Source organism: Amphiura filiformis, chromosome 17 (assembly GCF_039555335.1).
Source record: "Amphiura filiformis chromosome 17, Afil_fr2py, whole genome shotgun sequence".
Lineage (NCBI taxonomy): Eukaryota > Metazoa > Echinodermata > Ophiuroidea > Amphilepidida > Amphiuridae > Amphiura > Amphiura filiformis.
In genome coordinates, this window is record NC_092644.1 from 39,441,161 (window position 1) to 39,453,845 (window position 12,685).

At 36.2% G+C, this 12,685-nt stretch overlaps 2 protein-coding genes across 2 annotated transcripts in view; one reads left to right on the top strand and one right to left on the bottom strand.

The window, feature by feature from the left end:
- LOC140137767 (2'-5'-oligoadenylate synthase-like protein 2) overlaps positions 1-12,685 on the bottom strand; it is a 64,593-nt gene that overhangs the window by 1,067 nt on the left and 50,841 nt on the right. The window lies entirely within an intron of this gene.
- LOC140137768 (heme-binding protein 2-like) lies at positions 1,342-9,401 on the top strand. The gene is made up of 5 exons (XM_072159535.1): positions 1,342-1,488; positions 2,207-2,357; positions 3,930-4,058; positions 4,635-4,800; positions 7,927-9,401. The coding sequence occupies exons 3-5, from the start codon at positions 3,962-3,964 to the stop codon at positions 8,099-8,101; spliced, it is 438 nt and encodes a 145-aa protein (XP_072015636.1). The 5' UTR covers positions 1,342-1,488; positions 2,207-2,357; positions 3,930-3,961; the 3' UTR covers positions 8,102-9,401.

Below are 12,685 nucleotides of genomic sequence, written 5' to 3' on the forward strand. Positions count from 1 at the left end.
AAATCTTGGTTATGTCGCCAAATATATCGACCTAAATAACACCGATTACGTGTCAAAGATTATTTTAGTAACACTTTTTAAACACGTAAAACCGTTAATGTGTTAAAATATTAACATTTGTGTTAAAATATTAACAATTTTGTGTTAAAATATTAACACTCAGTTTACACTTTTTTTATTGAGTGTTCATTTTTATGACATTTTTCAGTAGATATCCCCCGGGAGATATCCACGAAAAAAGCTTATTCCCAAAATGATAAGTGCACTGCTCCATAGACAATGTGTTGTAATTTCGTTCTGGTATACCAGAACGTAATTCAAATTTCACGATATTTTTTGCTAAATGAATTAAGTCTGCAAAAAATATTTTGTACCCGTACATAAACATTACCGGTATGTAGCCCGAGGTTTCCATTGGTATAAAAATCTCAAACTTTTTTGAGAAAAAAAAGGGGGGATGATGCTGTTGAACACGAAATGCCCTTTTAAGACTTATGATTAAATGAGGATGTTCATTTTAAACACTTTAACACTTTAACACGTTAACAACACTCTCCAAAAACAAGTGTTAATAGATTAACACTATTTGAGTAACACTTTTTAAACACATTAAACTTAATGTGTTCAACTATTAATATTTGTGTTTATATTTTAACACACAATTGTTAATATTTTAACATAAATGTTTAACAATAATATTAAAATACATTAACGGTTTAAATGTTTAAAAAGTGTTACTCAAATAGTATTAAACTATAACACTTGTTTTTACAGTGTTATATTTGAGCAACACGCGCTGAAACACGCGTTATACTGCCTTGACCAGGCTCCTGATACTTTATGCACACAAAAAACAACCTTGCTGAAAAACTTTATTTTGGTAATGAATTATTTGAACTAGGCCTATATATATCGCGGTATCATACCTTTTTCGTTTCCAGCAAGGAACATTAAGTTGAACTTTAACCTAGTATCCAGTAGGCCTGTTAGAGGTGGTGGCACTGTGGCAGAATTGTATACCTTTTAAGTTGAGTAAACGTCCTTAATAGGCCTATATAAAAGCCTACAAGTAAATGATTAGTGTTCAATTGCCGATGTGAAAAAACAAAACAAAAAATATAGGCCTACGTAATCAGTAAGCATCAAACATCATGGCTTTTTAAGCATAGGCCTAAGCACGGTAAAGCACCAAACAAAACTTGAAACCCACCCGGTACCCGCTGTTCCCGAGCATATAGGCCTAAATGTAGGCTTATGTAAATAATTTTCATAACAGAGCACGTGCGGTGTATTGTTGGCGTTGCTTAAATAATTTAAAAAACACGAGACAGCGCTCAAGCACATGCACACCAACGTGGGTCAACACACCTTACATCAGAGTTTTCTATATAAAGCCTTTGTCCGATATGTCGATTTAATTACATCGGTTTCATTTGCTCTCAAGTACAGACGTCTTCTTTCAAGTTTCATACTCCGTATAGCAATTTGGTAAGTTTTTTTTATCCAGTTCTGTTACTTAGTGCATGCTGGGTGTGTGGGGGATTGGGTGTGTGGGGATGAGTGCATGCGGGGGATGGTGGTGTACTGGTGTCGGGACTGGTGTTTGTGCGCGTCCGGGTTTCACGGGTTTCTAAAGTTATATTAAAGGAGGATTTCATGATCCTAACAGCCTCTTTTTATGACATTTTTCAGTTTCAGTATAGGTATTCAATATTCACGAAAAAGACCTATAGGCCTACCCAAAATTTCAGTTGATTCCGACTTTGCGTTTGCGAGTTTATACCATGGTTACGCATGATTATGTGTATTGCATTGCTCCATAGGCCACTGTTGTTTTTTGCTAAACGAATTAATCTGCAAGACATTTTTGGTACATAAACATTGGGAGGTTTCCACTGGAATTCCAGTGGTATAAAAATCTCAAATTTATTTGAGAAAAGTGGGGATTATGAGGCTGTGGATCACGAAATGTCCTTTAAATCATGAAATTGGTAAAAATGTACCGGTAATTTGTAAAAAAAAAAATAGGAAAAAAAAGCCGCTTGGCAATATACTCAAACCTACTTGAAAAGCTAGTAGAAGACAAAAAACTCGTAAGATTCGTATAAGATTATAAGGGTATAAGATTTTTAAAATTGTTTACTGCTTGAAGAAAATGAAATTTGGAATTTTTGCTAAATATAATTCTCATCTTCTCTTTTCGCAGCAATTTTCGTCATATAATGGCTTTATTAAAGGCACTCCTGGTATTTCTTGTGGGGATCACATATACGTCAGCATGCGGAAGAACGTCAAATACGCCAGCATTTTGTGAGTCAGGCGAGTGCCCCAGGTTTTCTGTCGTAGAGACCACAGAGGTAAGATTTTGGTCTATGTGCTTAAAATTAAATTATTTGGCTAAAATTCAAATATGTCGAGATTTTGAAACTCATGAAAAACGGCACCGTTTTTTCTCGTATTTAAAAAAAAAGTTCTTAGCTTTACATGACGTTATAAAAGAAAGCTTATTTTTCAAAAGAATCTATAATTATATCTATCATGTCTATAAGGTTTTGTTATTAATTCGTATGAAAGAAAAAAAAAGCTATATAACTCTATATTAAATCCCAGATCGCAGTCCAATACTTTCATCACGTTCATAGCATATAAACTTTATTTTTCAAAATTGAAACCTTTTATAATCAATGATATTTGATTTGATAAATTAATTGTTGTCAAAGTATATTTACACCAATAAATGCGAAAGCTGAAGTATACCGTATTGCAACCAAGTTTTTATTATTATTAGGGTGCAACTCGGTGGTGTTTTCCCTTGCAAAACAAGTGTTTTCATGTATAGTTGGTACCGGGCACAGCTTCGTTTGACAAGAAATTTCAGTGGCAGAAAAATGCAAATGATTTTAGAAAATACTTTACACGATAGTCTCAGGCACTTTTTGGAAGGCTATACTAGCCTGATAACGTCCATGTGATGGGGGAGAGGTACAGCCTATAGGCAAATAAAATCTATTAAGGGGGTACTATACACCCCTGTGACTATTTTTGCATTTTTCTCAAAAAATAATAATACACTGGCAACAAAAAGTTATGTATATTATTGGGGCAAGGAATTCAATTACTACACTGAAGTTTCAGTGACTCAAGACATGTGGTTTAGTATATATATATGATAGGAAATGAGGTACATCTTAGCGGTACCTTATTTCTTATATTAAAATAACGAACCGCTTGTCTTGGGTCACTGATATTCCAGTGTAGTAATTGGATTCCTTGCCCCTATCATATACATAACTTTTGTTACCACTGTGTTATTAGTTTTTGAGAAAAATGCAAAAATAAACACAAATTTATCGAGGGGTGTAGTACCCCTTAAAGGTATTAGTGAATCTAGCCCCTTTTGGCGACAGAATAAGTTTGTGGTACAAATGCCATGTTTGAGGCTAAAATGGTGAAACATGGTGCAAAAGTGGAACAAATTCGCGTGAAGAGCGCATAAATTTGCACTTTTTAGGCTAAAAATGGCCAAATTTTATTAGGTTAATTTGGTCAGAAACCACAGACGTCAACATGGGGGTGGTAATTTTACTGATGGACCATCCCCCCTTATATTAAAAAAAATTGGGAGATGTATCCCCCGGATTTACGCCTATAACGCCCATCCAATTCCAGTTAGGATTAGGATTAGTATTAGCTTACACGAAATAATATTATTATACATGAAGGATGGACAATTTTTCCTTCATGTAAGTTTACACAAAATTAGGGTTAGGGTTAAGGTTAGAGTTATTGTAGCGTTAGGATTAGGGTTATGATTAGGGTTATGAGTAGGATTAGCCTTTGGATTATGGTTGGGATTAGCTTACACGAAATAATTACATGAAGGGCGATCCAATTCCATCATTATAATTCATACATATTCCTTTCTGCAGGATTTTGAGCTCCGAAATTACGAGGCAGCAAAATGGGTGAGCACGGAAATGACAGGCATGAGCAACGCCAGGGCTTCAAGGAGGGCTTTAACAGACTTTTCAACTACATCAGTGGAGACAATGAAGCAGGTAATTATTTGACAAAATCAAGCAAAATGAACTGTTTGTCGATTTTAAGTAGGATCGATCGCATTAATTTTTTAGACTTAAGGGGGTACTACACCCCTCGATAAATGTGTGCCTATTTTTGCGTTTTTATCAAAAACTAATAACACAGTGGTAACAAAAGTTATGTATATTATTGGGGCAAGGAATCCAATTACTACACTGAAATTTCAGTGACCCAAGACAAGTGGTTTATTATTTATGATAAGAAATAAGGTACAGCTAGCATGTACCTCGTCTCCTATCATATATACTAAACCGCTTGTCTTGAGTCACTGAAATTTCAGTGTAGTAATTGGATTCCTTGCCCCAATAATATACATAATTTTGATTAGCAGTGTGTTATTATTTTTTTGAGAAAAATGCAAAAATAGTCACAAATTTACCACAGGGGTGTAGTACCCCTTAAATGAACGACAGTCACGTGCACTTTGTTTTCTTTAATTCAATTTTGTGTTTCATTTACTTATAGTATAATTATGTACATCATTTTAAATGTCAGACTCTATTTGAAGTGTTTCCCATTTTCGGTTTTTACAGGACAAAAGATTGACATGACGGCCCCAGTACTTATGAAAGTGACAGACAACAGCGACATGATGACAGTGTCTTTCTTTATTCCATTTGAGCACCAAGACAGTCCACCAGCACCAAGTGCAGAAAATGTATTCATCAAGGAGGTTCCTGAACATGAAGTTTACGTTAGGTGAGTTCAATATTTGAAGTTGCAATCGTGAGCATGGTTATATTATTAAGTCTATGCTTCAATTCAGCTAACTTGGGTCTTCGAACTTCCTTCTTCCTTTCTCCTCTAATTTCCCCTCTTTCTTCAAGTTTCCCTCCTTACGGACTCGGACAGCCACGTCGTTTGCACAGTATTTTTGTGGGGCCTGAGAGCTAGCTCGAGATACTCAATCTAAAGTACAGACTTACATTTACAATCTTACATTATGATATTTATCTTGCTGAGAGCACCGTGATCGGAAACGAAATTGCATTCTGAATACGAGGAATATCCTTCTGATATCATTTTTTTTTGAATTCGCAACTAGGCCTATAATACAAACGTTAATATTTTTATGACAAATTAGGCCTAAAAAATTGTTTGATTGGCGTAACATAAAAAATAGGGTAGGTAGGTCGCGATCTTAAGCTTCCTTTTCAACTACTTTTCAACTCTTCTCTCCTCCTACATGTTTCAGTATCCATATAACATCGCTCGCTCGCATGTATAAAAGCTTCAAGATTAAAGGTACGGGTATACGTGTACGTGTGCCTTTTATTTTGTGAACGCGGTATTTATTTTAAATCCTTGAAATTTAGAGTGTAAGATGTCACAAAATACATCTCTTACCTTTATAGCATTAAGGCCTATATCTGATACAAAATTAGCAGCTATTCCCGGCTATGCTCACGACACGTGTACTACACCTACCCTGACTGATGTTTTTGGTGTTATAAGATCGAATGCAATTAATTCCACGAATACAATTGTCCTAATATAACAAGGACACGTCAATAACCAATCAAATGATTCGTTGTGTAATTACATTCTCAGGGTCTCGATGCTTTATGTACAAATGAGTGGTTCACTACAATAGATGAATGTTATGTATTCAAGATTATTTTGACACGGGCTGTGTTTAGCACAGAGGTTATGCAATCTCGTATAAGTCGTTATTTTAAAGCTTGTTACGCGATAGGCAGTGCATTGCAGGTCCAGACACCTAAGAATTGATACTTAGGCTGTTATAGCAAGCCACTCGGTAATTATATAACTGGTGTGAATTAATATTTTCTGTTCATACTGCAGTTACTGTCCGTTTTCCTATACACAATACACAGTGCTCTTTCCCATTGACGCGTGACCCCTACAAATAGCCCTACGTTAAAACTATGGGGATATGACTAGTTAACGTCGCTGTGTGAAAAATAACCGGCCAATATTAAAAGTACTCTTCTAAAGTTCTAGAAAATATAGTTTTTAACATGTCCTAAATTTTTAGCTAATTTAGATGTTTGGAAATATTCGTACTTTGGTGTTTTAGTTAATGTTATAGGTAATAGTACATTGCCTAGTTAACGTCGCTGTGTGAAAAATAACCGGCCAATATTAAAAGTACTCTTCTAAAATTCTAGACAATATAGTTTTGTAACATGTCCTAAATTTTTAGCTAATTTAGGTGTTTGGAGAGGGTCGTACTTTTGTGTTTTAGGAAGGACATGTAAACGACAGATAACACCAAAAATATGAAGAAATTATTTTAAAACCGTGTTAAGTCAACAATCATTATGTTGCTCATTTTCAAGAATGCTGGTTTACAAAAAGCACGCCATTGTCTGATTTCGTGAACAAAGCCACACATACCATTGTTTCCTTTCGTTTCCTTTATAATCGGTTACCCAACTGAAGCTATGAATACCAGCGTTATTGCGATATCGCACATGAAAACAGACACTTGTAGGCTACTTGTGCACAGCCAGAGAAGATCCGATTTAATCAGTTGAGCTGTTTCAATGAGTGTTATCTTGGTTTAATAGCTTTTAATGGGGTTAAGTCCTGCAAAGGTCGAGATGAATTCTACTGTAGACATGACTGCATCATGTTAGGGGGCTGTCATTTTCTTCTGTCATTTGTTATTGTGCACTAATGCACTATGTGATAAAAACTGTATATAGTGTCCACATCTGAAGTTCAAGGTCACGGTTCAAGTTGTGATTACGTCTAAAGATGTGGAGGCACTTTGGATATGACCCCTAGAGGTCACAAATAACCCCTGACCTAGAGGTCAGGAGTTTAAAAAAAACGGTCCAATGTTTTCGACAGATAAACATGCACCAAAATATTCGTCTGATAATATTTCAAAAATGTATAGTTTGTGCTATCTACGACCTCGTTACAGAAAACCTAATTTTTAAGTCAAAACCAGGTCAAAACAGCACTTGGTTGGTTCTCTGATTTTGGCAAAATTGGTGGCAAATTGTTTTGACAATATAGTATACTATAGGCCTATAGGCTTACCATCTAAAATGTACTCTTTACTTGTTGTTTGAAATGGAAGTTAACAACCGAGGTTAACGATCAACAGGGCCATATAGCCAGCCAATTGCATTTGATATACTCTTAACCTTAGCTATCTCAGTAGGTTAACACAGTAGATATTCAAAACTATTATTTCGTGATAGCTACCCCGGTAAATCTGCAATGTGCCACATTTTTGTCAAAATCGGAGCAAGATGAAATTACCCCTAATCAGGGGCGGATCCAGGAACTTTCAATAGAGGAGGCGCCGAGCCACCACCGCCGCCGCCGTGGTTCGGCGCCCACACAAAGTCAGGCGCCGCTCTGCAAAAATACACAGAGTCAGGCGCCGATCTGCAAAAATTAGAGGGGGCGCGCGCCGGATGCGCCCCCCTCTAAATCCGCCAGTGCCCTTGTACAATATTACTCTGTAACGATAGATCGTATATAGAACAAATTGTAGGCCTATACATTTTTGAAATCCTTGTGATCTGTGATTAGACAAATAATTTGGTGTATCGGTCGACAAGATTGGAACATTTTCAAATATTTACTCCCATGTGACCTTTCGTGACCTCCAGAGGTCACTAGGGATCAAATCATAAATGCCTCCACATCCAAATAAACTTTGGACCATCCTGTGTGGACACTTGGCGTTCAACTTCGAATTGACGCCCTCTCCCCTCCAATTTTACCCGTATAGTCCCACCAGGGCTCATAATTATTACCCTTATTATAATAGCCATGCCTATATTATATTATTCGTCAATATTAACTGCATTTTTTAATCAATTTCTTATTTCTTGACAGATCATTTTCTGGTTATGCCGATCAAGATGATTACAGCAGAGAAGCCCAGGCTCTGGCAGCATCCCTCCAACAAGCAAGCAGCTCATTCGAAGAAGGTGTCTACTTCACTGCAGGATATGATGCACCTTTTAAACCAGTAAACAGACACAACGAAGTCTGGTACAAAAAAGCATAGAGACATTATATGAAAAGACTATGTTAGAATTCCATAGATAGATCAAACTTGAATGAAATTATTATATACCGATCCCGGTAACGAATCCACTGGTGTTGTGTGTCACCGTATCTCTTCAGGGGAAAACCAAAAGATGCAAAAGATCAGTGTAGCGAAGGGAGCCGGGATATGAAAATTGATGTTCATTGGACCCACATTGGGACCCATATTTCATTAGAGATGGGTAGGAGAGAGGGGTCAGCATTTTGACGAAACTAGTTCATAGTTACGTTTTATATGCAAAAGAAGTGAAAAACTCACTCTCCAAAAGAGTGAAACCCTTTCCAAAGAGAGTGAAAATCACTCTTGAAAGAATGAAAACCACTCCTAAAAGAATATAACAACTCTATGATAAGAGACATTACTCGAAAAAGAGAGATATGGGCCCTATGGCTTAATCGACCTTTTGGTTTGTGTCCGAACTGCGGCATGCTTCAGCAAATCTAATACCTATATACAGGGTATATCAAAATGATTGCTACCCATATCAATTTTGATGTTTATTGAAAAGTCTGCCTCTTCCAAATACAAAATTGGATACTCTTGAAATGTCCAGGATGAATAGTTTATGACTTGTTTGACAATTAATCTACAAATTATTTGGATCTTATGTTGAATTTTGATGTGTCAGGCTCATCCATTACAGATATATGAAAACTGGTGGGTACCAATCATTTGTAAGAATGATAATTTTTATAAGGCGGTTACGAAGGCATTTGAAGAGAAGTACACTGTAAATACAAGTGTTTAGGGTTTCTGTAACACTTTTCAAACACTGCAAGGTGTTTAAATTTTTATTTACACAGTAAAGGTATACGACACCTAAACACTAAAGTAAACACAAAGAGTAAACACAAACACAAAGAGTAAACACATGAAAGTATTGAGCATTTCAACATGTTTATTTTCATAGCATTTAGAAAGTAAACACACCAAATGTTTACAAAGTAAACACATGTGGATTTACTTTCTAAACACTATGAAAGTAAACATGTTGAAATGTTTAGAATCTAAATACTCTCATGTGTTTACTCTTTGTGTTTATGTGTTTACTTTGGTGTTTAGGTGTCCTATACCTTTACTGTGTAAATGATAAATTAAACATCTTGCAGTGATTAAAACGGTGTTACAGAAACCCTAAACACTTGTATTTACAGTGTAGAGTTTACTGTTTTTAATATTAAACATGTGTATATATTTATTTGCGAATTTGTATTTGCTACAGTATTGTGCAGTATTTTTAACATTATTAAAATATTTCACTGACTTTCAACTTTGTGTCTACATTCATAAATTTATTAATTTTGCAGCATACAATATACTGGGCGTTTACCCGTATTTGCCCGGGCGTATTTGGTGGTTCTCGGCTGGGCACGATTCAAGTTTCATGTCCATCCGACAGTTTTTACTATAATTTGACCTCAGGTGACTGACTCCTGATGACCACTAAATGATTTTCCCAAATTTTGACTCTACCCACCAAGTTTTATGCCCATACGACAGTGTTTACTATTGTAACGGGACCGAGCTTGCCCCTAATACTTATGTAAACGACTGGTGGAGAAGACTAGCCTTCTAAACATACAAGTGGTAGCGTAGTATCAAAGACTAGAATTCTACCCAAGATATGTGGAATCAGTGATGCAAGAAAGGAGTAGGCTAACAGGTAAAAATGAGACTTGACAATTCTGTTTTATATTTGCTTCTTTTGTTATATCTTGTATTGTTATTTTGCTTTCATATTTGTCTTATCACATATCACATTTCATAAATACAAGTAAAACATTGGTAAATTCACCCCGGAATTACACAATCTCTGTTGATGATCATGACGATATTTCCTTATTTCTCTCTTTTAAATCCAAATAAATTACCAATAAATGCTGCCGAACAGTACATCTGTTTGAATAATCGAGAAGCATAAAAATACAATTTAATCAAGAATCTCTCATCACATGACATAGTCATAGGCTAGGCCAAGGCCTAGTAGGCCGACTACAGAGTACAATATCCATTTCTGTACACCTATACGAACTTGCCATGCAACAATGAATGCACACAAAATACAGTGCATAATTTTCCATTGGACTTGTGCATGTGTGCGGCAAGTCACTTGCACAATAGGCATAGGCGCTAGGCCAAAACACCGGAGTGCATAACCACCCGGGTGTTGCCACTATTGTGGTAGCCAAGCTGCCCCTAGCTCAATCTGAGCTCCAGAGTAGGGCGTATTTGCTTTGGTTGGCAGTGCTTACCTTCAAACTGAGTGAAGGTTTGGGTGGACTATAATTGTCCACCAAGCAATCTGATTAATTTGCGTTGTGCACGGCCTTTTATACTCTCCTGAACGCGTTCATGGAACCTTTTGGCGGCTGCGTTCAAAGCGTAAGCTCCGTTACTATGGATATCGCGCAGTCACTCCGCGTCAGGCGCTCACTTTCGAAAAGATTTTGAACATGACGAAATTTAATAACTAGAACTGCTAGCGTTTTTAAATCAGGAATCAAACTGATGACCCCCTTTTTGACCATAAAACGTGAAAATACTCAAAATTATCTTAAAATTCTACATCCTTAAACAATTACATCATAAATAATCCAAAGTTTGATCAACAAAAGTCGTTTTTAAGGAAATTTACAATTTTTAGGAAAAACTTGCTTACGTTCCCAGACGATTGCTGGCCGGGGAATTTCAAAATGACAAAGCTAAAATTCTTTGAAACAACACATGAAAAGCCTGAATTTTGTCCTGAATATTTACTCATGGACGGTATGTAATACCTTATTTTGCTCCTGACAAAATTATTTACACAATATTATAAGATCACTGTACAATATAAGCTAAAATAGCGGAAATCGTGAAATTTGAGGCCAATTTCGCACGTACGACATGACAAATTTTCTCTGCCGTATTTTCAACACTCGACAACAACAGACGATCGGCAGGTAAACAAATCCAAATATTTACAAAAATATACCTTGTGCAGAGCCATGCAATCATTTTTATATTCATAATAACAATCAAAAACTACCACGAACACGTGAGCATCGTGACTTTTCTCTAAATGTGAATTTGACAAGAGCTAAATTTGGCCATTGACAACACACGGAGCTACACGGGAGGTAAGCTTAAAAACAGGCCAAAAATCTGAAATCGCATTTTGGCTCTCCGTTTCACTACCCCCTCTTCGAGACTATTTCGTCCCGAAATGTAACATGTATAATTATTTAACTTAATTACAATAAAAAAAAATAAAAAAAATAAAGAACATTTCCTTCACAAAACTATAGCAGTAACATAGGTAAATTCACTCAACCATTGTTTGGTGACAGGCTGACAATAACATTGTCGTGACCTCGTGACCTCAAAAAGTTTTCCAAAATTAATTGGCTATTTGGCAGATTTACAACTACATACATTATAAAAACAATTTCATTTTATATACAACTCTATTTCACATGCAAATTATATTATTAGGTTTACAAGTTTTATACAATTATTTCACAGCATCTCTGGCATAAATTATTTATCACCTGGTTTTTATGCATACTCTTCTTCACCAATAAAATATTAATTTACGAGAACCATTTAATTCACCTTGGTGCACATTTCCATCAATTTCATTTTCAAATGAACAATACCAGTTTTAATCTTGACTTTCGAGCTAATGAATTTACAGAAGTCTGTCTCTGCATCAAGTTACACAAAACATCAGTTTAACATTTTACATTTTTGCCATCATATGATCAATTTATTTAAGTTCAGATATTTTAAAAGTTCTATATTCCTCAGCGTCCTTTCTTCTGATGGACCTTGTCTTCAGTTCCAGTCTTCAACATCTGAGAATCTACATTATCATACCTCTTTCGCAACTCTCATGAGAAACTGCCAGATTGGTTCACCGTCGATCATGAGAGGAAATGTTGACTGCGCCGCCCTTACATCAATTATGCAAGGTGTAAAGAAACCATACATCATCCAATAAAACATTTGACCTGGTAAAGAATAACCATTGACTAGTCAAATATCACTTTTGCCATTCACTCTTGCACCTGAGTTCTAAAAAGTCCTTGTAGACTTTCTCAGTTGGTAATCCACCCAAGAGCGAAACTTGATTTCATGTTGCCGATGGGCCTACATAGTCTGACATTGCTCTGAAAACATCATGACTGCAATCAGTGAGTCATGACTGCAATCAGTGAGTCACCGTCGCACCAACCAGAGTTCCAAAATCATAAGATCTGCATAACCAGTCCGTGGTGATGCCTCAACAGTATCAGTAAGAGAACACATGATGAGATCTAGTTGATTTTCATTCGTTAATCTTCTTAAGAGCACATGCCGTATGTACGACGAAACTTAGCTATCTTCAGTAGATAGCACGTAGGCCTACAGATCGAATGGCTTCAATGAAGCAACCATTATTGTAGGCTTCAAGTCGATGTCTGTTATTTAACTGTAGCTATCTCCGTCTCCATTTTGTTTTTCTTCATCTGTCTTCGTAATCTGCAAAATCTGACATTCAATTCAGAATTAAGGCATGAA

Excerpts from the sequence above, each read along its gene's own strand:
- LOC140137768 (XM_072159535.1), top strand. The coding sequence starts at position 3,962 with ATGGGTGAGCACGGAAATGACAGGCATGAGCAACGCCAGGGCTTCAAG. Across the intron at positions 4,059-4,634 it reads CAGTGGAGACAATGAAGCAG|GACAAAAGATTGACATGACG; the intron begins GTAATTATTTGA and ends CGGTTTTTACAG. Across the intron at positions 4,801-7,926 it reads GAACATGAAGTTTACGTTAG|ATCATTTTCTGGTTATGCCG; the intron begins GTGAGTTCAATA and ends ATTTCTTGACAG.